The 24,762-nt window shown below is 39.6% G+C and overlaps 6 protein-coding genes across 6 annotated transcripts; 2 read left to right on the forward strand and 4 right to left on the reverse strand.

Moving 5' to 3' along the window:
* Window positions 1-3,355: 3,355 nt before the first annotated feature.
* Window positions 3,356-5,335, reverse strand: PKNH_1320400 (alpha/beta hydrolase, putative; the record flags this gene model as incomplete). The annotated part of the gene is made up of 1 exon (XM_002258023.1): window positions 3,356-5,335. One exon carries the CDS (start codon window positions 5,333-5,335, stop codon window positions 3,356-3,358), a length of 1,980 nt encoding a protein of 659 aa, XP_002258059.1.
* A 2,539-nt stretch (window positions 5,336-7,874) lies between these two features.
* Window positions 7,875-9,296, forward strand: PKNH_1320500 (SPRY domain, putative; the record flags this gene model as incomplete). The annotated part of the gene is made up of 1 exon (XM_002258022.1): window positions 7,875-9,296. One exon carries the CDS (start codon window positions 7,875-7,877, stop codon window positions 9,294-9,296), a length of 1,422 nt encoding a protein of 473 aa, XP_002258058.1.
* An 821-nt stretch (window positions 9,297-10,117) lies between these two features.
* PKNH_1320600 (dehydrodolichyl diphosphate synthetase, putative) lies at window positions 10,118-12,219 on the reverse strand (the record flags this gene model as incomplete). Its single annotated transcript, XM_002258021.1, has 8 exons — window positions 10,118-10,261; window positions 10,445-10,547; window positions 10,725-11,000; window positions 11,182-11,298; window positions 11,418-11,560; window positions 11,700-11,791; window positions 12,000-12,055; window positions 12,206-12,219. The coding sequence occupies 8 exons, from the start codon at window positions 12,217-12,219 to the stop codon at window positions 10,118-10,120; spliced, it is 945 nt and encodes a 314-aa protein (XP_002258057.1).
* Window positions 12,220-14,656: 2,437 nt separating this feature from the next.
* On the forward strand, window positions 14,657-18,352 carry PKNH_1320700 (ubiquitin conjugation factor E4 B, putative; the record flags this gene model as incomplete). The annotated part of the gene is made up of 1 exon (XM_002258020.1): window positions 14,657-18,352. One exon carries the CDS (start codon window positions 14,657-14,659, stop codon window positions 18,350-18,352), a length of 3,696 nt encoding a protein of 1,231 aa, XP_002258056.1.
* Window positions 18,353-19,160: 808 nt separating this feature from the next.
* On the reverse strand, window positions 19,161-20,228 carry PKNH_1320800 (SNARE protein, putative; the record flags this gene model as incomplete). Its single annotated transcript, XM_002258019.1, has 1 exon — window positions 19,161-20,228. The coding sequence occupies one exon, from the start codon at window positions 20,226-20,228 to the stop codon at window positions 19,161-19,163; it is 1,068 nt and encodes a 355-aa protein (XP_002258055.1).
* A 1,815-nt stretch (window positions 20,229-22,043) lies between these two features.
* Window positions 22,044-23,643, reverse strand: PKNH_1320900 (receptor for activated c kinase, putative; the record flags this gene model as incomplete). Its single annotated transcript, XM_002258018.1, has 2 exons — window positions 22,044-22,885; window positions 23,517-23,643. The coding sequence occupies 2 exons, from the start codon at window positions 23,641-23,643 to the stop codon at window positions 22,044-22,046; spliced, it is 969 nt and encodes a 322-aa protein (XP_002258054.1).
* Between the last annotated feature and the right edge of the window lie 1,119 nt (window positions 23,644-24,762).

Here is a 24,762-nt window from a genome sequence, read left to right on the forward strand (position 1 = left end):
ACGTCACTTGGGTAAGACACACACGTAATGATAGGCGTAATCTTACTCGTAGGAACATACAAACTTTCGTACACACACAAAAAGGGGGACTTTGCTCTCCCTGGGAGGAGAAAAAAAAAATAAATAAATAAGTCCACGCAAAAAAAAAAAAGAAAAAAAAAAAAAAGGAATGAAGGAAAATGAAACACACAGAATAACTATGTACATTAATAAGGAGAACACACAGGGCGTAGCATGAAGTAGACTGTTTGTTAATTACATCAAACGCGTACGCTACACGTGAAAAAAAAAAAAGGTATGCACTTGCGAAATGCTCACGCGATGTGCACGGGAAAGACGTTCATGTTACTTATGGGTGTGTTCGCACGGGACACAAAATGAGATCACTTTCTCACGAAAATTGGAGGCGTACAAATATGCGCACGTATGCGTGAACACAAGGATGAAGAAGGAACCAAATAAAAACACGTACGATAAGTATACATGCACATGTATGTTACACATATATGCCTGCGTAGGCTTGTGTGCAAAGGGGGACCTCTTAAAAAAAAGGGATTACAACGAATTATGGGTCATATAAAAAGTCTGCGTTTTTTTTTCTTTTTTTCTTTTTTTTTTTCTTGACATAAAAACTTCCTCGCGAACGTAAGCAGGGGATTCCAAGTAGGAGTCCACTCACACACAAATATATAGTGAATGTAGAAGAAGCTACGCACCCATACACAGGCATGCATATGCACGTGAACACAAAACGGACGAGCCGAAGTAGGCCAAAACTACAACTGCCTTCCCGCACGGGCGTAGGTATGCACCTCTACATGAACGACAACATGTCAATTTGTACACGAAAGTGGAAGGTCTTACGCAGCGATGTGAGCAAATTAGTCTATATAGAATGGGGGCAAAGCGTAAAAAGGATGAATAACGAATTGGCGAAATGGCAAGAATTGCCCTCTAACTAAAAACATGGGTGTGCACAAGTACACATACACGAAGAACGTATCATGTAGATAGCCCACACACATGCCTTAGCTTTAGCAGCCTCGCTCCGCTCGTCTCCAGGTACATATAAATAACCACGTACAATTCATACGTGAGTTTGTGCTAACTTGTGGAGGGGTTTACACTGTAAGAAGGCAAAACGGGGAATACGTATATACATACCTGAGGGAGTGATGAAGTTTGATTAAAAAAAAAAAAAAAAAAAAAAAAAAAAAAGAAATAGAACCCTTTGGGTGCCACAAATGCGCCCACGTACAGGTATTCGCATGTGCACATGTATAAGCACGTACATTCGAGCATATGCTTTCATATACATGCATATGAAGGCACATACACTTAATATACGCGTAAGCGCACGGGGCACGGAGCTACATGTTTTATGATTCTGTGAAACTGCTTAACTGCCAGCTTGTACGCGGAATAAGTAGGCAAACAAATTGCGGAACATAAGTATGAAGCGGATGTGACGGTGAATGAAAAGGCGAATGGGAAGACGAATGTTTCGTTACGTTGACTGTTTCTTCCCCTGGACTGGCGAAGTATTCGAAACACGAAACAGATGGGTAGGTGAAACACAAAATGAAACACAAAATGAAACACAAAATGAAACACAAAAAGGAACACAAAATGAAACACAAAATGAAACACAAAAAGGAACACAAAATGAAACACAAAATGAAACACAAAAATGAAACACTAGGTGAAACACTAAGTGAAACACAAAGTGGTAAAAAATGTTACGCTAAAAGTCTTAGCGCGTTTTAACTTAAACGCAACAGGGGACGTTTGAATTTTCACATTTCTGTTACGTGGAAGATGGTCACTTGGTGTTTTGTGATTTGTTGTTTTTCTGACTTGGTGTTTTTGTCACTTGGCGTTTTCCTTATTTAACGCTTTGTGACTTGGTTATTTTATTTATTTATTTTTTTTTTTTTCATTTGCTGTTTCGAAACACTTCTGACATATGGAAGTATTTTTCTGAAGTACCAACGCGTGAAGCGTGGAAAAAAAGAAAAAAAAAGGATAACTAGATGAGTGTTTTTTTTTTTTTTTTTTTTTCATGTTACATTTTTATGGTATGGTAAATTAGAACAAGTTTTAAAAGGCATGCAGGAAATTATACGTAAAGAGGTATGCGTCGTGCAATCGTATTGGCGGTGTTTATAAAGTATAAGGGGGGATGTAAATACTCGGTTCACGGTTGTGCGCGTTCCAGAATACGTAGGTTTGCGATGGTACTACGTATTTACTACACGGTCGCCCCTGATATGGCGGTTCAACTTATAAACTTGCGGGAAAAAAATGTCGAAACGGTACGAACTTTTTTTTGTATGCACGCTAATACAGTGAAGTCAGTCGTGTTGGCCCCGCGAAGAATTGAATCCTGCGGGGCGGGGAAAAGGAAAAGAAAAAAAAAAAAAAAAAAAAAAAAACGCTTCCTTTTTTAAAAAAAGAGGGGAATATAAGAGCAGCTGGGTATATATTACATATTATATTGCAATATGACACATCCTAGCAAAGCTAATTATGTACATAATTTAATATGTGTGGTCCATGTTATACCGCCTTTTCATCTGCTGGACGACTGCGCGCCGCAGTAGCCGAGGGCAGGGAAATACAACACTGCCTCCCCAAAAGAAAGGGGGCTGTATTTGCCAAAAAAAAATTATGTAGAATGTATGCGCCACGCCGCAAAATAAATTATCAAAGAAGAAAGATATGCCAAAAGTAGCGACAACAACGAGGATGATGGAGGGGAGGAGGGGCTATCTATTCCGCCACATTTGGGACAGTTGGGAAAATATGTAACAAAAAAAAAAAAAAAAAAAAAAAAAAAGAAAGAAAAGCCAAAATGGCTATGTGCGTATTTATTTTGCACATACGACGTGATGGTGAAATATGCACGTTTTGCCAATTATGGAGGAGAAACAAAGGATGAAAATGGAAAACGCGGCGACTTGGACGTGAAACATAATTTTCACCCCACCCGTCTCTTTGTCAGAGTTGTGTCAACAGATAATGTCGGAAATAATTTGCAGGTATATTGGGCATAGGAAAAATTTTCCTCCTTCGCGCAACCTTGAAAAATTACCCAATTTTTTAGCTACATAGCCATTTGGCTGTTTGGCTATTTTTTATGAACAAAAAAAAAAAAAAAAAAAAAAAAAAAAAAAAAAAAAAATTATCACAAAAAAAGGACAACAAAACAGAACAGAATAAAAAATAATATAGCTTGGCAAGGCGAATCATTCTTTATGCAGAGGAATTGTGTAGGTGTGTGTAGAGAATGGTGTATGCACCCCACAAGGAACGAACTGCTGCACGGCAATTTTCCCCAGTTTGCCGCTTCACCTCATAAAAGGTCGCCCCGCTGACAGAGGACGGAATTCCCCAGAGTGTCCACAGGAAACATGTGATGGACGGTCTTCAAATCAGCGTTGTTGGGGAAGTGGAAGAATGTCAACACACAGGAGTTAATTTCTTTGCTCTTCTCTACCAAAACTAAATGAGAGGCATTCCTAAAAATTATCATGTGGCAATTGATGAAAAATTTGGACGTATTCTTGAAAACGTGGACGCTACAGATGTTGTCTTTCTCTCCGCAGAGAATTAGGACGGGTATATGATGCAGTCCGACTTCTTTGAATATGTCATGCGCACTCCACATTTTTAAGTTGTTAATGCAGCCCAATATTGAATGGGTGATATTTTTTTTCACAAAAGCCTGCCACATGATTCGGTTGTACAGGTAGTCGGAAGTGTCGTTATCGGAGTCGTCTTGGGTATCCTGTTCGAGCGATTTGTCTGTAGCATCTTTATAGGCATCATTGGTGTCACACTGGGGGTCCTCTTTGTTGCCACTTTTTTGCCTCTTCTTAGAAGCACCTTTGGGCGCTTTCTTAAAATTTTTCTTGGAAATAAAACAAGGCAACATAAAAAAGGAGGAAATGTTGATCAGGAAGGGGAACAACTTTAGAACCTTTAGGGCAAAGGGCTTTTTCTCCAAAATGCCAACAGGGGATATCAAAATAATTTTCTTCACCTGTTTTATATACTTCTTTGCAAAGCTGATGGCAATTACGCAGCCCATGGAAAAACCTATCAGATAAAAATCCTTATGTAGTAATTTTAAATGGGTAAGCAATTCCTCCGTCTGTGTTAAAAAAAAATTTATTCCGTAGGTTTTTTTTCGGTGATTATATTTGGGACAGGCAGATAATCCATGCCCATACAAATCAAAGTTGAGAACCTGGTACTTATATTTGACTAGCGTTTTCTGTATGTCGAGGAAAGTTAAGTTTGTTCCGTTCAGTCCATGAAATGTTATGACGAGCGTGCCCTTTTTGTTTCCTTTCAAATCATAATTTATTATTCCGTATTTTCCAAAGAAGACCTTCCTGTAGACGAAAGGGCACTTGATGTTTTTTTTCTTCAGGTACCTTGGCACTTTGTATACGACAAAATTGTTTTCCTCGGTGGATGGGTTAGCAGGGTGGTGCGTGGATGACCGCGTCGATGATTGAATCGTTGGTTGCGCTGCTTTGTTGGCCTCCTCACACACATCTTCCCCCTTCGCTCTGTGTCCAATCCTGCCAATAATCCTGCGCCTAAAGTTCCATTTCTTTCTCCTTGCGCTTTCTTCGCTCTTCTCTCCCTGACTGGCTTCTACACACGGGTCTTTCTCCACATTGGGGGTCCATGCGGAGCCCCTATTGCCATTCGACTTGTCCATTAATACATGGGAGTGCATTTCTGCATTTACGGTTTCGTCCCGCGGGGTGTTCTTTGCGAAGTAACTGTATCTTCTGTGGTTGTCGCTTCCGCGGTCGAAGCATCCACCGCTGTGATTACCACTTTCCCCATTCGCGCCGTTTGCGTGCCGACCATCCCTTGTCCTAATTATGCTTTTCAGCGCGAGCAGATATTTTCTTTCACCTTTTAGCAGGCATCCCTTTCGAGATGTTTCCTCGGGGCTGTTTATTACTTCTTCTGTTGTGAGCATTTGATTCTTTGCACGATCATCATCCTTTGGTATTGTCCCCTTTTTGTTTACTACGAGGAGGGGATAACTATCATCCTTTTTTTTATCTCGTTTTTGCTTCTTTCTTTCTTCCTCCTCTTCTTGGGAATGTGGTGATGTATCTTCGGGGAACACCCCCCCATGATTCAGTTGGGGTTGTTCTATACGATCATCCGAATGTGTGTCCTTTTGTTCACTTGACAAAATTTGGAAATATTTCTTCCGTTTCTCCATTACGATTGTGTTGCATTCTTCCTTTTCTTCAACTTCTTCAGTGATTCCTACATTTCCAGCATCTTCTTCACTTCTCATGTTGGATAAAGGGGTTGGTCTTTCCGTTTCATCGATCACCTCGTCTCTTGCTTCAATGGGAGAGTTCTATTCTTTCGTTAACAGTACAGTTTTCCCCGCGATAATGACATTCACTCCGAGAAGCTAAGGTCTGCTTCACGGACTTGTCTCCTCTGTACCACAACGGCTATATTCCCTTAAATAGGTAGATAGCAAAGAACCGAGACCTCTCCTTCAACGTGTACGTGAATTGCTTATTATGAACAGTTGATAGCATACAAAATTTTTGCACGCTCCATGGATAAATGAAAATGGGATTATATACTGGATGAAAAAAGCATGAAGATAGGGACATGTTCCCAATTTGTGTTAGGGGGGGGAGATCAACCAAAAGAGTGAATACCACAGTTCTGCAAAATCTTTTTTTTTTTTTTTTTTTTTTTTAATTTTCCATATTTACAATCTCTATTCTTACGTATCAAGCCCAACTTACGGGAGGTCTATCCTCCTCCACATGCTAAGTGGCCGCCGTTAGGGCTAAATTTCTGTTTGGGGGGCGAAGGAACTTCACTTATGTGCAGGGCGAAATGGAGCATGCCAGTTGTGTGCAACGCTAAACAGTGCAGTCTTGCTCCGCACAGTTGATGCACATTTTTTGTATGTTCGTTATAGGAAAACGGGAAATGAGCAAGTGTGTCTGCCAATTGCGAATTCAATGTGTTTTCAAAATTTTATGACCAGGAAAGAGGATGGGTAAGACGGGAAAAAAATAATTATTCCGTCGTCAGTGTTGAGGGAGTTATGGACGGCTGATCAAATATTTAATTCGTGTGTTGCGCACGAAAATAAGCACACCCCACAGGCCGAGAAATGCCAAGGCGTCCTTAATGAAGTTGGTAAAATTCTACAATTTGTGTGAACTCTGTAAAGTTGGATAAAAATTATAATAAGTAAATATTGCAAAGCAACATGGTGTTTTTGCATGAACGTCGTGTGAAAAAAAAAAAAAAAAAAAATCTATAATGCAGGTTGGGTGTATGTATACTCTGCAAAAGGTTCACGCGGAGTCCGCAATAATTTACATATGGCACTTGTCGAAAAAAGGGCAGTTTTCCCGTTGGGCACATCCCAAAATGAGTATTCCCGGAACCGAGGGAGTTACCAAGTTTCACGCGCAAAGAGGTTTTTATGCCAATACTACGTGCGCAGCCTTAATCGTATTTGCCAGTGAAGTCTGTAGGAACGGCAACTCCAACATCCTTAAATCCATGTAAACAAAACAAACCAACGTGATAAAAAAGGGAAAAAGTAAATCAGGCTAATGACAAATAGGCATAACACGGTCTATGCTTCTTTTCCGTTTCGATGCTCAAGTTAAATCGTACAATTGTAGGTGAAGTGGGGAAAGTGAGACGCGGATAGGGGATACCATAACGGAAAATACTGCCGAAGAAGCAGGGGAGGCATAAAAAATATATAAGGGGGTTAGTGTATTCATATAAAAAGGATTATATTTTTTTTTTTTTTGTTGTTGTTTTTTTTTCCTTTTTCTCAGTTTTATATTTGCTATTCATTCGCCGTGAAGTTGAAAAGCTTGTTGAGCCTTGGGGATTAAGCAGATAGGGTGAAGTTTTATTGCGCTCATTTTTTTTTTTTTTTTTTTTTTTTTTGTGTGGCGAATTTTAAGGTGTACACGAATATGTACGTGGAAAGGCATACATAGGCGTAGATACACCAGATGGACACTTACATAAACGTACAAAGATGTTTAAATAAATCTGTTCATGTATAAATACGTTGTGCTTATCTGTGAGTAGGTGTGTGCATACCTCCTTTTGGCGGATCTTACCTTTCAACTCCTTCCAACAATAGCCTCTCCCTTACTCACCGTGCCGTGCGCGCATCAAATTAGTGACAAAGAAGAAGAGAAAAAGCGCGTAGCAACAAAATTCTTTCGAATGTTAGGTAACATGTGATTAAAGTTGCAATTCTGTACTTTTGTATGCACACAAGTTCGCATTCCTGATGACATGCATACAAATTTATTTCAATCTCGAGAGCGCACACACACGTACACGTACAAGCTTTTGAAGTGCTACTCCAACACGCATGACCGATTTCGAGGGAAAAAAAAAAAAAAAATAATAATAAAATAAACGCGGCACATCGAAAAAGTGCAACCTTTAATTTGGCAAATTTGCGCAAGCCAAAATTTAGGCAAAAACAAATGTGACTATTTCGAAGGAGTAGAGAAATTTGTGTCGCGCTGGTGCCTACTTGGTCACACCTTGGTAGCAACACTGCGCCAAAGTTTCTCGAAAATTTGATCCCCAATTAGAATGGTACTTGCCCGCCCACCGGAGGAAACTCCCCGCAACGCACTGGCATCCATCAGAGAACGGGCGACTCTCAATGGGCAATGGGTGCAGGTGGAGACCATAATGGTAACAGGAAAAAATAGTAAAAAGGAAAAATAGTAGAAAAGATAACAGGAGAGGAAGAAACGTAATAGCATAGTAGCAGCAAGCACATAAGCTGTAAGAAGTAATAACGGAGAATCATGACGAGTCCTAATTGCGTAGAAGAGGAAGAGAACAAAAATGTTGCAAATGGTGAGATGGATTCGCCAGAGGGGAGTGGGCATGTTACAGTGAGCACCCGTTATAAAAATTCGGATAAAGATGGAGTCGAAGGGGGACAGCCCTTTACTCAAAGTGGAAACGTAAAATATAGTGAGAACAGTGCATGCACACCTGTCGCGGCTACGGCTATCACTGGCGCTAGCTTTGATAAGAAGAGAAAAGCTGAAGCAGTGGAAGAACGGTACCAAATGGACAGGACCCTTAACAACATGAGCAGTGCCCCCACGGTTGATAAAATTGACTCGATGGAAAAGTCAACTATTGGTGGCCTGAACAAGCATGCGAAAACAGGGGATGGAGGCGTAAGTTGTGCCGACCCCACCCAGAAGAACGGCAAGGGGGTCGATAAGCTGAATGTGGACAGTTGCGCCACGAACACGGAGTTCGAAAGTGATGACACTGCTCAGGAGAAAGCGATCACAGGGGATGCTAAAGAGGAACAAAGAGGAGTGGAAGCAGGGGAAAATATCAGAACCGAACTAGCACAAGGTGACGCCAGTAAGGAGGAAAAGGCGAAAGAAAAAACGATTGAGCCTGCGAGGATGAAGAACGAAGGAAAAGAAATACATGCCCAACCGGAAGCGAATAATAATAAGAAGGAAAGCTACAAATATTTTATTGATTATAGCAAATACAGAAATAAAAATAATGTAACGTTCTCGACCAAGTATAAAGACAGCTGTGTGAATTTAAGCAGTGATAAGTTGACCTGTTATGGAGACAAAGGATGGTCCAGTGTTTTCGTGAATAATGGGGCAGACGTCGGAAAATGGTACTACGAAATAAAAATTGAAGAACCTGTGCAAAATTTCCAGTTCTTAGGTTATAAGGACAAAGTGATAAAGGTAAACCCATATATAAGAGTTGGTTTCGCTTGCAGATACATGAGATATGACTATCCTATAGGAACAGACAAATATAGCTACTGCGTCAATAGCAAAAATGGAAGAATTTTTAACAACTCCATAAGCTACGACTGCATGGAACCAATTAAAGTAGGTGATATCATTGGTTGCTACTTAAATTTAAAGAACAAAAATACTTATAACTTCGATCCAAGATCAGATAAAAAATTGTACGAATATTTGCAAAATGGTATTCTATGTGATCCAAAAGATCCACCCATTTTGAAGAAAAACTACGGTTCGTCTATTTTTTTCTCCCTAAATGGGCAAATAAAGAAAAACGCTTTTGTTGATATTTATGAAGGGTTTTATCATCCGTCCGTCAGTTTGTACATGGGTGCTTCGGCAAAAATTAATTTGGGTCCTCATTTTGCGTATAACCATTTGAATGATTACATCCCGTGTGTGTTTATGGAGCCGCCGATTATTCTGTGAAGAGTGGCTGCTCGGAAGGAGCAGGAAAAAAAAAAAAAAAAATATGTGCAAGTGCAGCGTTAAAACGTATGACCCGTTCATATTTTTCTAGAAGAAAATTGCAAAAAGTGGCTAGCTGGCTGAAAAATATGACCCGTTCATATATATATTTTTATCAAAAAGGTGTGCAGAAGAAATACACATTTTGAGGTGTTGTTTTTTTTTTCTTTTCTTTTTTAAACCAGAGGCAGCACGTTTTTGTGAGCACCTCTGCATTTTTGATAAGCAGACGTCTGGGAGGATTCATGCTTTTTGGTGTGTCTCGAGTGATTTCACGTTCGTCGCCATTTTTGCCGTTTTAGTTGTTTATTTGCGTTATCATTTTGGTCATCATTTTGTCGTCATGTCATTTTCGTTTCATTTGCGCGCCTTTCTGGGCCTTTCCACGCAGAAGCACACGCTCGTGTGCTTCATTTTTTTTTTTTTTGTAACTTTGTTTTAGTATTGTCTTAAATGAAGCAAGATAAGTTATTTTCGGGTGTGGGGGCTGGTCATCCGCCCCCTGGTCGATCTACACACATCAGTTAATGAAAGACCTTAACCATTTTTAAGGGAGGAATTGCCTTCCATGAGTGGAGGGGCGGTTCGCCTAGGGGTGTTAATTAGTTATAGTTTTAAAGGGGAGTCTTTTTAATAAAAAGGGACAATTAACAAATGATCACAAGAAAGGTGGGAAGGGGGATGACACAAAAAGAGGTATCGACAAAATGAAACAAAATAAAATAATATAATATACTAAAACTATAAAATAAAGTAATAAAATAAAATGACAAAATAATTAATCAGTGTGGGCATGGATTGGAGTAGGAAAAATCCAATTTCGTTGTCTGAAAAATGGTGTAGTGCAGGATGACATATATAAACTGTAAAAAATTGAAGATTGGCCAGTACTCATTGATAAAGTAAATTTCTGTAAATTCCGAAATCTGCAAATTAGAGAGGGAAATGGAGGATAGGAAGAATTTTTTCAGTTGCATTATCTGACAAGAGTGTGCCCGCTTTTATGGTATAAAATTCTGCACACATGATGGTGTACATGTGAGCAATTTTATAAAAATGCTTTTTTTTTTTTTTTTTTTTAATAACATTTTTTTGTGTGTATGCCTAACTTGGTATAGCATGAAATCCGACAGCCTCTTTTCGCCGGACGTCCGTATGAGAATATTCGGAGGGGGTAAGTCGGAAGTAAGGAGCTTCTTATGGTAATTAACTCTGTGGGGAGGGGGTAATAAATTCAAAATGGTGAGAAAATATGATTTGCACGTGAGTGGTCGGTATTGTTGAATACACACATTCCCCTGAGCAGCGGCTTTTTCAGGGGGAAAGACAAAATATATAATAGTATCATTTGCGCTATTTTTATTTAATTTTCCCTTCTTTTTAAGATACATTTTGATTTGCTCCCGATTTAGGAAAGACTTTCCTCCACATATGCAGTCCACCTCGAACATCTGATCGAGGTCAATCCTCTCATTCTTCAGTATTCTCTCTAAATAATCACATTCGTCGGAGTCGTCCTGGTTTGCTAATGTAGAGGAGGAAGTACAGAGTACTTTCCGCTCCTCCAACAGGCTCTTATATGTGTTGAAATACAAATTGGGGTTGAACTTGCACAGACTCATTTCGTTTCTGCTGGTGTAGGAAAAGAAGATGTTCAGAAGAAGGCTACGGGTGATAGGGGTAGAGGGGGCCGAAATGAATGATTTACTCGGAGATGCGCATAGTGCACCTACGATGGTGCCAACTACTCTGAAGTTATTTCGCAAAAGTGCACTAACGTGGAACACAAGGGTGTAATATATATTTCTAAACGTCCCAGCAAGGTTATCGTTTTTCAGTAGTTTACTTGTCAAACTGCTCCGTCTTCTGTTCAATGTCATGGATAATTTTTCTGTAAGCTTCGTTGATGTAAGAAAGGTTGCCAATAACTTTGATTCTAATTTTGTTGTCCCTTATGAAATTCCTAATGAGGAAATTAAACCGTTTGCGCGTTTGGATAATTTACGCGGGATTAACATTTGGTACACTTTCCCCCTCCCGTGTACTGGCATGAGCACGTTGAACCTCGAGGAAGGCACTTACATGAAGAAATCCTCGTTAATCAGAATGAGGAGATTTAGATAAAAGAGAAAGTGTATTTCCTCCGGGCTTCTGTTATAATTTAGGAGAGAAAGCGAAAAGACAGACAACACCTTTATTTTCAACCTAACACATATTTCTATGATCTGAGTGAGAAGGGGTGACAGGTGACATGGTAGGAGTGAAGCTGTTGTACCCAACTGGTGCTTCGGATAAGCGGTCTTAAGGCACCTTCCATTGGGCGCCTATAGGTAGAGGAAAATTTCTACGCTTAGGTGTTCTAACTTGGATGAGCGCCTTCGATCCCATGTAATGACCCAGAGAGGAATGGAGTCCCTTTTCCTTTGCGAATCGCCTGTTGCCGTCCATGATTATGGCTTAGGAGGGGGCAGAAGTTGGGAGTGCACATGTGTGGGGTGCACAAGTGAGGGGTGCACACGTGAGGGTTACACATGTGAGCGTTACACATGTGAGGGTTACACATGTGAGCGTTACACATGTGAGGGGTGCATATCGGAAGACAACCACACGGATATTTTCCACCCGAATGCAGGTAAGCTCATCTGTTTGTCTTTTCCTTTTTACATATATGCTTGATGTTGATGAAACCCCGTAGGAGGGAAGTGATCAGTCTTTGCAGTCTGCAGGATTGGGTGAAAATTGTACGTGCATCATTTTTTGTGTTTCAAGTGTGTAGGTGGCCACTTACCCTCGTTCTACTTGCTCAAAATTATTATTAGCATTATTTTATTTTGTTTTTTTTTTCCCCCCCCCCAGCGGGTGTGCTGTACATGTTCAGTGCCATCTTCTAACAGGCCAGGTGAATCCCTTCTATTGCATCATTCACTGGAGAGAAAAAAAAAAAAAAAAAAAAAAAAGAACCTCCCATGAATGTATCAAAATTATTCTAATGATAACTTCTCTTGCGAGGGGAAAAAGCGACTAGCTCCCATTAGATAATTCTCAAAATGAAAAAAAAAAAAAAAAAAAGATCAATTGGATAAACAAAGGAGGGTACATTTTGCTGATAGCATTTTTCTCATAGGTAAGGTGTAAAAAAAAAAAAAAAAAAAAAAAAAGAAAGAAGAAAAAAAAAAGGCTATTGAATGCGTCCAGTTGCTTCTCACGGGTGATGAAAGAAATATGGAACATCGTACATATAAGCATTATGGGCTGCTTCCCATGCGGAAGTAATACAAAGCGCTAACTTGCTCCACACACACACAAGTAGATGCTTTTTAAATTATATAATGTAAGAAGAACGAGAGTTTTACGCTTCTATTATTTTCGGTGTAACATACTGGGGTAGTCATTAGAAAAAAAAAAAAAAAAAACCTTTTTGAATGTACCACTTGTTGGAGTGAGCGGGCATAAAAAGTATCACTGTGGTTTTTGCTTCCATTCATTTGTTAGGTTGCCAAATGGGTGTTATTATAGGTTTAGTGGTGTGGAACATAGTGGGATGCATAGATTTGAATTGCACCCCCAAATTTGGCTAATTCGCATAAAGCACGTGAAGTATGTTTTACCTCCCTCGATCGGAATTGAAGTCTACATGTGTAGACCATGGGGGGGGGAAGTAGAGGGAAGAAGGTACACAGTAGGTCAAGCAAAAGTTATCACGTGAGAGTCGATGCGTTTACACCTTTCCCATTGTCAGGGCTTGCTCATGTAGCGGGGGATGGTAGTCTTTCAATGGGAGAGGTTGTCCTTCTTGCGAAGGGGGAAACGAAGAAAGGTACACAAAGCGGAGTGGTAAAAAATGAATACCATATATGTACCAAATTTAGACGGAGAAAAAGAAAAACACATCTTAAGGAGCATGCCCTTATTGGGAAGACACAAATAAATCTACGAAGAAGGAGACCACTTTATTTTTCTTTTCCTCTATTTATGGTTAAGGTAGTGTCGTAACTTTTCCGTGTCCACTTAAGGGAAGCTACACAGACGTTGGTACAGGTGTGTGTGTGTGCCCCTTTATGGAGGAGCATCGTCCCCATGAAGAGGAATGTAGGCGCCCCTTTTCATCTGTACACGGGTATATGCCTAATCAGTATGACCCCTAAGAAGGACAAAAATTAATCACCTCGTAAAAAAAAAAAAAAAGTGTTAATGGTGTATGGAAGGAAACGAAAAAATAAAAAGCAACTCTTCGCAATTCCTGTGCAGACTCACCAACTGTTTGATTTTCTAAACATTCTTGTGCGTGTGGGATATCGCAAATGTTATTTTCCTCTCATGGTATGTTTTCTTTACGTTACATTATTCTGTATGCACATGTGCGGTTTAAGCTGATTTTCAAGTGGGGAGTACGCATGGGGAAAAGCAAATCGCCAGGGGAAATAAAAAAAAAAAAAAAAAAAAAAAAAATGAAAAAAGTATGATCCCCAAGGTGCGCTTAAAATTGGGGCTGATTTAAACACGGGAAATAATATGGGGCTGATAAAAATAGAGCACAAAACAGGAGCACCAAAAACACAGCCGCCCAAATGGGTAATAAAAATATGCCGCCATGTACACGTCACCAAAATAAAAAAAAAAAAAAAAATGGACGAACGAACGGACGCGAAATTGAAGCCGGACGGAGGCAGCGAAAAAAAAAAAAAATAAAATAAAATATTAAAGTTGCAAACTGGCGATTCCAGGAAAGGAAAAAAAAAAAAAAAAATAATAAAAAATAAATAAAATGTGCCAAGGATTTCGAAAGAACGCAAAAAAGTGAAGCATCACGGAGGGGTTACAAAAAAAAAATAACTCAACCTTTTCCGGAGAGGCAGCAGTAAAAAAAAGGGACCCAGAGTTTCGGCATCCCTTCGTAGGCTTCATAAGCGCATACTGGCGATTAGGAGCACATGGATTTTAATTTTAGAAGAGCGGAGGAAAGAGCATATTTTTGATCATCAAAGAGGAGATACACAGTGTGCCGCTTGTTTCGACACCGAGGAGAAGAAACTCGTGTAGGATGGGAACACATAACATGAGTGTTGGGTGAAGGGAGGCAACACGACTTTTTTTTTTTTTTTTTTTTTTTTTTTTTTCGTTAGTGTTTTTTTGTGTTTCTTTGAAGTTCCCTCCCCCCCGTTTCACACACACAGAGCGGCAGCTTTGAAGGGGCCAAGCAAAGTGCCCACCAAAGGGTAAGAAACGTAAGACACACAGAGCAGAGACGCTGCGGGAAAAAGGCTGTCACGCTGCCCCCTGCATACACAGGCTGATCCGCCATCACCGCAAAGGAGAGGATAATGCTAGACAAGGGAAAAGAGGATGCGGTTCTGCAGAGCGCCCTTCAAATATGCCTGAGGAAGGAGGAGGCGAGTAACGCCAAGGTGCACCTAGAGTCGTACGAAAGGGAATTAAGGGAAACGAGCAAAGAGGGGAAACCACCATTTTTTTTACAGATTGAAAATTTATATTTTATCCTTTTGCACAAAATAGCATATCTGCATAAGCAAAAGAAGAACTGCCTCACCTATTTGTGTTCCTGTTCAGCTAGGCTGTCAGATAAAGCACTCTTCAAGCATTTGCAGTTGGACAATAAGGAGTTAGATGATATAACCAATGAAATCAACAACCAGATAATAAATAGTGTAATTATTTATTTGGAGAATTTGGAGGTGTACCCAGACGTGACTATTCCGGCAAAGGAACGGGTTCACACCTTTTATGAATTTCTGAAGGATTCATGTACTTCTCGTTTTTTAAAAAAAATATTATTAGTAATTGAGGAGAATGATAAAAATGAAGAGACAGAGGAAGACAAACAACTGAATAAATTTTTTACACCCATTGTGAACCTCATTTTCGAAAACCTAGGTGGAAGAAATTTGGTCTATCCAAAAAATGATGTGGCCGTGTTATTAAAATTTCTTTCAAGCTTTAAGCAAATTGCGGAACATATAATTTATAGTAAGTCCATCTTTTTACATCTGAACTTGAGAGACAAGATTAGGGATTGCGTTTTTTCCGGAAATGAAGCCGCCACAGTGGAAAGTGCTATTTCAGCTACCCATGGAGGGTTCGACGTAGAGAAACCATGTAGCAAGGACAAGGAAATAAATTCATGTGGATATAATCTCCAGCTAAACAGCCTCCTTGGGAGATTATTATCCCCAACAGTTATTACCATGCCAAATATCACAAAGAAGGAGGAGATTGCCATGTACAAATATTTCTACAACAGTACAACGAACACACTGAACAAAATGACTTTAGGTGCTTTAAAAAATACATACGTTATGTTGAGGAGGGATACGGATTGGATTTTGGAGAACTGCGTGGAAATTATAAAGAATTTACTTAAAGGTAGTGGGGAGAGCAAGAAGCGAGTATTGCTCTGGCTAGCTTGTATTATCATTTCGAATGAAAAGAAGACGAAAATTATGTACCACTATTCGACTTATCCACAGTCGTTAGATGCATCTTATGGACTGTTTTTAAAATTGCTAGGAGAGAATTCCTATGGATTTTGCCTGAACATGTTTTGGGTTCTACTCTGTCTGTGTGAACCCATCACCATGAACAAGATCAGCGACTTTGACTTGTTTTTTTTCCTCAGAGATGATCCTTTCTCCAAATTTTTATTAAAAAATATAACCAACCAATCTTCCTTTGAAGAAAAATCAAATGTTGAAAACATAAAGCAAAAAGTAAAAAATTCAGAAGGTTTCAGCAAGGAGCCTAAATTTATAACATGCATCTTTTGGATAACGTTTAAATCTCTCAGTGTCTTCTTCAAGCCAGCCATTGATGAGTTTATGAGGATTGTCCAGGAGGTTCCAAATGCAAAGGACAAGAATTTTTATTATATGAATATACATACATGGAAAATTTTTTTGTACAGTTCTCGTTTTATTCAACTCTTATTTAAATTCCTACACCTCACCATGGCATACTTTTTGCATGTAGCATATTTGTACGATATGGAAGGGAATCCCTGCATGGATATGATGAACAGCTTGAGGGAGCATAATGGAAACTTCACCCACCTGGTGTTGAAGTCATGTCCTCCTCCAAATGAGAAAAATTATTTTAGGAGAGGTAAAACCTTCGGTAGTCTGTCGCTTTGTGAGAATGACCCCGGGGGCCAAGGGGAGGAAGCAGAGGAAGATGCGGAGAAGCGAGATGAGGAGGGCAGACGCGCGGAATTGCCACAGGAAGATGGATTGGATGATCGTACACAGGGCCAAAGAGGCAGTGACAACATAGAGAGGAATCCCCAGGATAGGGAAGACCATCTGTTTGCATCACCCCAGTTTTCAATCATCCCAACTTTTTTTCTAAACGATATATTTGATATAATATACCTACTGTATGAACTGGACGCGTTTAAAAATCCAGGGAATGAAAATTTTCTTAGTTACCTAAATACAGATTTATTTTTGGCTTTCTGCATTTTCACCATGTTAAGTGAAAACCATATAAAGAGCATCCACCTGAGATGCGAAGCTGCCCCAAAGACATTTACCTACCTGTACAGAAGTGACACGATGAAAAAAATTATAGAAGAATCTGATTTAACTAGAAAGTATATTATAAAATCTTTGACGTATGTTTTTATTGCATCGCAAAAAGGGGAATATACGGAGAGGATGCAAACTAGGGTTCGCATTGTGGAAAATTTTAACAATTTATTTCTTAACGAGATTTATGTGGATCAGTTTACACAGTTAGTTATCAAGAACAACAATTTGTTTGTGCATTTAATTCACCTGCTTTTGAACGATGTGAACTTTTTGGTTGAAGAGGTGGTTTCGTACTTGTCGGAAATTAAGCGTCGCGAGGACAAGAAGAGGGACGACCAGGAGCGCGGAGACACCTCCACTGGGGGCGTGACAAGTGGTTTAGCAAGCAGCGCGACGAACGGTCAGGCAAATGGAGGGACTACGAATACATACGCCAACGCGGCACGCAACAGTAGGGTGTCCAACACAAGTGCGAGCAGTGCTTTGAACCCTTACGGACGAAGCGATTTTGAAGAGAGTGCGGCTAACGTTAATGAGTCATATAACAGTGACAACAGCGATAATGATGAAGGCGGGGGAGGCAATGTCGGAACTGACATAACGAATGAAAGCATGAGGAATTTAACAGCCAGAACAAAAATGATCATTACATACTGCTACAAGTCTTGCATTTTTTTGAATCTCCTTTGTAAGAATTACCCGAACAATATTGTAACGTCGAATACCATCTTATCGCAAATAGTTACATGTCTGAACTGCTACTTCGACTACCTAGTGGGACCAAAATGTTTAAACATAAAGGTGAAGAACATGGAGCAGTATAATTTTAGACCCCAGTTGTGGCTAACCAGTATCGTAGAGTCATACTTGTTTTTGCTGAATTCCGATAAAAAAAATGAGGAACTACTTACGAGAGAAATCGCCAACGAAGGAAGGTACTACAAACCGGAAGTATTCAACAAGGCTTACTACATATGTAAGAGGGAAGGATTATTACGTAAGGAAGACTTAAATAAATTTAAAAATTTCTGTCAACAAATTATTGACATGAAGGATGAAGTGGAACTTTTCGACGATGTGGATGATATACCTGAAAAGTATTTGGATCCTATTTTGCAAGACATTATGTTGGATCCTGTTCTGCTACCCACATCTGGTATTGTCATCGATCGAAAGAATATAGAGAGACATCTGATGAGTGAACCCAATGATCCCTTTAACCGAGCGCCCCTCAGCAAGGAACAGCTAGTACCCATGCCAGAGCTCAAGGAGGAAATTCACAAATTCATTAACGAATTGAAGCAGAAGAAGAGGAAGAAGAAAATGAACCTTTTGGAGTTGGATGCCCAGAATGAGTCCATGGAAAAAGAGGGTTTTTTGGGAAATCAGGACGATGCGCAGGAGCAGAAGGGGCCAAGCGACGACAAGGTTGAAACACTGCACGAGGGGGATATAAAGGAGAAGGAGCAGGAATGACCAGGGGGGAAAAGGAATGTGTGTAACGGGAGGAGTAGACAAATATGTAGTCCAAAGGGATGCGTTGATCACTCTGCGTACAGACAATGCATAATTTTTACTCTGTTTTGCACCAATGGGGTGGAGAAAAAAGCAACAGCATCCTTTCGGGGACACTAAAAAAAAAAAAAAAAAAAAATACTACCCCTCTGTGTGCAGTTCAAGAGACTCCACTTTATTTACTTCACCTCTTCCCGTTGAGTGAAAAGAATAATGGGGTATAGGCACCTCTGCATCCTTCAAAAAATTTCTGTTTTGAAGACGCCTGTGAGAGGAGTCAACTAAGACAGGGCGGAAAAGGGGGAAAAAAAAAAAAAGAAAAGTGTTTCTCCTCGCAGTTTTTATTTCAATTAGAGCTACATACGGGTATATTGTTGGGGCCTTGAAGACTCCGTCGATGTATGTGTCATTTGATTAAAAAGGGAGAGTTTTTAAAAAGGAGGAATAAAAATCCAAATAAAATGATGTTGAAAAAATTGTTAAAATATTGTTAAACGGTTGCTAAAGGGTTGGTAAACAGTTGTTTTTGCGGGTGTTAACAAATCAGGAGCAACTTAGCGGCGCGTTGACATCAGGCGTGCTAATATTGCTACACAAATGAAGTATACAAATAATGACTGGGGATAGGAAGAGACAAATAATTTGTTATTCCGGGAGGTCAAGTTACCCCCCGCTGAGTGTCGCTTCAAAAAAAGCTTTATGTTAAAATTGCACAATGACAGCCAGCCGCTTCACCCCCCCAAAAAAAAAAGGGGAAAGAAGCAAGACATCATATGGATCGGTAAACCTTAAATCCTATGATGGCGAAACAAGCCAAGAGAACATAGGTCTTCCAATACTTCATTAGCATTATTCTTTTCAATTTTTTACTATTTTGAACAAAGTGCAATGTATTTTTCGACATGTCCTGAGTCTTATATTTGAGAGCCTTTATATTTCCCCTGGACTGATATAAATTATCGATGTGATTATTCATAACGGAATTTATTTTGTGTAGCTTTTGTTTTACTGCTATAATTTTTTCATCACGACAACATTTATTAATGCCTTTTATTGTGCGCTGCAAAAATGCTTGTGTGCTGTGGATTTTGGAGGGGTTGATATTTTTGGCTTTGTAATTCTTGCCAGAAAATAAATCCGACTTGGTGTAGATTTCCAGTTTCTTTAAAAACTCGAATGCGTAATTTTTGAAGTAACCTTTCATATGCAATCCGATCAGAAAAAATGCCATTTTTTTTTCCGTGCAGATTGTGAAGTAAATAATTTTGTTGTCCCAATTGAGGATTTTTTTATTGCAATGATTTAGTTTCCTTTTGGAGGCGCCTAGTATTTTTTTTATGGTGTAGTTTGCGGCGGCTTCCAGATCATTTGGAAGGAAGCTGCACTTGAACAAAATTTCGGTGTCCTCTATCGATGCTATGCAGACGTACTTGAAGAGTTCGCTCTCATTCTGAGGCGAACTTTGATCCTTTGGCTGGTATGAATTTTCATACTCCACCTCGTACATATGCTGATCTTTTCGCCCGTATTCACTTTCCTCTTCTTGGTATTCACTTTGCCCTTCACTTTGGCCTTCACTGTGACATTCACTGTGACATTCACTTTGGCCTTCTCCGCTTTGGTCTTCACTGTTGCTCTCACTATGATGTACCCGTTTTCGCCACCTGTTGTACGTGTGCATCTTCCCCCGTGCACCACCCATCTGGTCGAAGCTGTCGAGTTGGTTCCTTTCGTACCCCTGGGACTGCTCTTCGCTACTGTCCTTCGCCTCCGTCCCGGTTTCACCACTATACAGACTATTGGAGTAAGCTACCTCCTCATCCGATAACATATACATTTTGGCTGATGGTCTGGTTTGGGTTTAAAAAAAAAAGGGGGGGAGGCGCAACATATCCCTTTCTACACAGGGATGCGCATTCCTGTAGGCCTTGCCGACATGGGTTGTCTCAATAATTGAGAATGGATTTGTCGCCTTTTCGCCACAGGATGCAGTTTCTTTTTTCGGAGGAAAGAAAAGCATCCCAATTTTTGCGACTTTCTCCTACAATTTCGTATCAGGAATGGTCTACTTGCAAAGGGAAATAATAAAAAAAAAAAAAAAAAAAAAAAAAATGCACTCTCTTCTTCACCACTTATGATGCTACAGAAATTTTGTAAACGTAAAAACGTTGTCAAGGAGGTGCTCTCCCTGCGAGTATTTTTTTTTTTTTTTTTTTTTTTTTTTTTTTTTTTTTTTTTTTCTTTGCAAGTAGGGCAGTGGAACGATGAAGAAGTGCAGATGAACGTCCATACAGTGTGGCCTCTTTTTATTTTATTTATTTATTTTTTTTACGAAAAGTTGTTTGCCACTTTTAAAATGAAGCATCGCTTCGCAGCCGGTGCTTTTTTTTTTTTTTTTTTTTTTTTTTAAATTTAAAAGTGTAATGGTATGCCGCTCATAAGCGCGCCCTTTGCACATTCGCTTTTGCAAAGGCGAGCAGTACATTTGTCGAGGTGGTTGAAGTGATTGATGTGATGGAGATGGTCTAGTTTGGCAGATTGGCAGATTGGCAGATTGGCAGATTGGCAGATTGGCAGATTGGCAGATTGGCAGATTGGCAGATTGGCAGATTGGCAGATTGGCAGATTGGCAGATTGGCAGATTGGCAGATTGGCAGAGTTGTCCTCTGGGACATGGACGTAGAGCGACATAAACAATCAGCCCAATCGGCAGGATTAAAAAATGAGGAGTGCATTTTGTTTCTCACCGTTGTAGTTGGCATTATGTATCATGGGAAAAGTAAACGAAAATGGGGTTCCTTCACCAGCGCGTCAATGGGCGCAGAGCAGCTCTCTCTAAGGGGTTATTTCCCCCCGTGGACACTCGCCTGGGGCGTGTGTGCTATTTGAACAGACTTTGAAAGGTGAAACTCTTGTAGTCTGTTAATGTATACTCCCTCCCTCCAGATCATCAGACATCTGATAAAAAGAACGCACTTACATAAGGAGGGGGGGGGTATACAAAAAAAAAAAAAAAACACACGCGGATACAACGGTCGTGTGAACTTCAAACTGCCAAACACGTTGTGGAAAGGATAGGGGGCGCCCTCTTCCTTGTGCGATTGCACAGTTCATATTTGTTCGTGATAATATGTAGTTCCATTGGGAAGGTAAAAAAAAAAAAAAAAAAAAAAAGGAAATCTTTTCGAACTTAAAAAGTATAAGAAACGCTTTTCCCCGTTAGTGCACACATCGCAATGGTTCCATCGTACGCTGTTCACGTTTTAAATGGACCGAATAACTGCCCCCCCTTTTTTTTTCACAAATCCACGGGTGTAGGAATTATCACCTCAAAGATGAAAAATATTTGTGGCATACTTTGGGTGTTAAAAAGAAAAATAGTAGACGCGCGGTTGCTCATTTGTAGAGACACAACACACCCGTTCACACAGGAAATTTTCATATCTCTAATTTTGTAAAAATGTAAGTTTTATAAGGTTATTAATTGGAAGTTTGGGAAAAGTAGGAAGGAGAAAATACGTAAGAATACGCTGTGCATATATACACATATATATATGCATTAAAGATGGGGAAGGAAAAATGAGAAAAAAAAAAAAAAAATATGAACGGTGCATAATTTTTTTTTTTTTTTTACATTTTTTTTTTTTTCCCCCTAAATGGATTGTTTCTTCACTTCATATACATAAATATTTCCATCCGTGGAACCACAAAATAAGAATTGGCCATTTGCTGACCAGGTGATGGAAGTACACCAGGGTAATCCAACTTTGGATTGTTTCACTGGGTATATTTCTGAAATGATGAGTTTACTTTCTAAGTTCCATATTCTTATAAATCTGTCCGTTGCTGCACACAGCCAGTAATCACATGGAGAGAAACAGAGTGAATTTATTGTACACCCAGTTTCCAGTGAGTACAAATGCTTTCCTTCATTCACATCCCACAATTTTGCTACTCCGTCTTTTCCTCCGGATGCACATAATGATCCATCTGGAGAAATGGTGACTGTGTTTAGCACACCAGTGTGTGCCTCCAAGTTTTTATTCAAATCACAATTTTTTAAATTCCATACTTTAACTAACTTATCCCATCCACAGGAAACGATAATGGCTTGTTTTGGTGAGGGAGAAAATCTCACACAAGTAATCCAATCTGTATGTTGTTGTTCCGTTATGGTGTATTTACACTGAGCTAAGGTGTTCCATAATTTAATGGTTTTATCTCGGCTAGCTGAAACGATTTGTCTGTTATCAGGACTAAAGGAGACACTAAAAACATCAGAAGTGTGTCCAATGAATGACCTTATAGTTTCTCCACATGACAAATCCCATAAGCGAACTGAGTGGTCCCACGATCCGGACAGAGCAAACAATCCATCGGATGAAATGGACACATCATTGATGGCTTGCGAATGTCCCGTCAGGGATTTCTTCGCTGTTCCTATTTCGCCTGAGTCGTCATCGGGGTTGATGTTCCAGACGATTAGCTTCTTGTCTGCGGGATGCATTTGCAAAGGGGAACACAGTTCAGGGTTAGTATGTCATAAAAAAAAATTTAATGAACAAACGGGAAGATAACGATAGCAACGAAGGCAAGCGCGTCCAAATATCACACCAGGAATAGGAATGAAAAATTCCAAATGTACAATCCTCCTTACACACACACACACACCCATCATCCCCCCCCCTTTGGATAAAAATACCCTTTCCAGATTTGCTATATTTTCATAACTATTTTCTCCTTATCAGATTTTTGAGCTGTACAACTCTTCATATTTTTATTTTTTTTATCAGAGTGAGCTGGGATAAGACTTGTCATCATGGAGAAGAAAAAAAAGTTTATGAAAACTTTGCGCGGGAAAGCGGGGTGGGGGATAATCACAAAGTTGCCTCTTCCATGTTGACGATAATCAACAGAATGATTTTAATCCACTACAAGGGCAACGCGTGATGGTATGACTCATCAAGGCTGAGTTGAGAGTATATGGGTGAACATTGTATCAAAATATGCGCTGCTCTCATGACGAATATGCAGAACAGTTGCACATCGTGGGTATAGCTTAAAAAGTGTGTGTGCGATTGTAAAAATCTCTCCTCCCTCCTTGCAAACGCTCGCTAGGCATTACCTCTGGATGCGCTCACTATGGTTTTTAACTTTGCGTCAGTGGGAGTTGACACGGATGTAACCCAGTCGCTGTGTCCTCCTTCCAGAACACCCCTTAGGGATATCTCCGCTTCCTTTATGTTTTCCATGTTTGGATTATTTTAAAAATTTGACACGGGGATCTATACACGGGGGAGAAGGACGATATGTGTGGGTATGTTTGGTAAAGTAAGAACAGGGGCAGCACGCAAAAAAAAATAAATAAAAAAAAACACTGCTTAGCGGAAGAATGATTTCCGTAGTTGACATATAAATGAGTATCACAGGGGAAAAAAGGGTGACAACAAGGAAGGCACATTTAGCACGTCAAACATAACAGGATATATATACGTGAAAAGAAAAAAAAAAAACTCGCACAGCTTTTACTTATATGTACAAAAATAAAAGAGGGGGTGGATGAGGAGCACATAAATATTCCTCTCTCCCTGAGGAGCATCATAGCATACGTACACTTGCATACATTAGCATACATGAAGTACCAAAATATACGTGAATGACGCAGTTAGGGAGGATTATACCCTCGCGTTGCTCGCCATTCACATCATGTAGGGATATATAAATGAATCATCTGCAGGTACATTATTTTCGCACAATTGTGGTGGCTCCTCCTTTCCTACAATTGGCATAGATCCACGCAAATATAAAGAAGAATGTAAATATATGCATAACGTCGTACGCGTACTCGTATTTTTGTAAAGTTCTTACTTGCGAAAAAGGGGGGGAAGGCAAAATTGTGGGGTAAAAACAAAAAGGAAACAACTTAAAGAAAATCTGCAATACGAAGTAAAAAGGTTTTGTTCCGCTTATCCTTCTTACATAATTTGTTTTCTTTATTTTGGTAAATTTTTTTTTTTTGTAACCTTTTTGTACCTCTTTATTTTTTATTTTTTTATTTTATTTTTTTTTAATATTTAATTTTTTTTTATGCCCCCAATTGTTTCTCCCGCTTTGACATTTTTTTTTTTTTTTTTTTTTTTTTTTTTTTGGAAACCAAATAAATATAGGGGTTAGCAGTATGTCGACTTCGGAGTAAAAACACGTTGGGATGAAAAAGAGAAATATACAGTTGGTCGTACGTGTATGAACCATGTACAAATGAAACGCCCGTATCAAGTCATGCGGTTCACTATACACCTACGCCTAAAACTGAGTGGGATGCAGTTTGCGAAAACGCATAATTAAATAGGGCCCGGTAGCATACATATATA

The sequence above is a fragment of the Plasmodium knowlesi genome (assembly GCF_000006355.2).
Source record: "Plasmodium knowlesi strain H genome assembly, chromosome: 13".
Taxonomy (NCBI): Eukaryota; Apicomplexa; class Aconoidasida; order Haemosporida; family Plasmodiidae; genus Plasmodium; species Plasmodium knowlesi.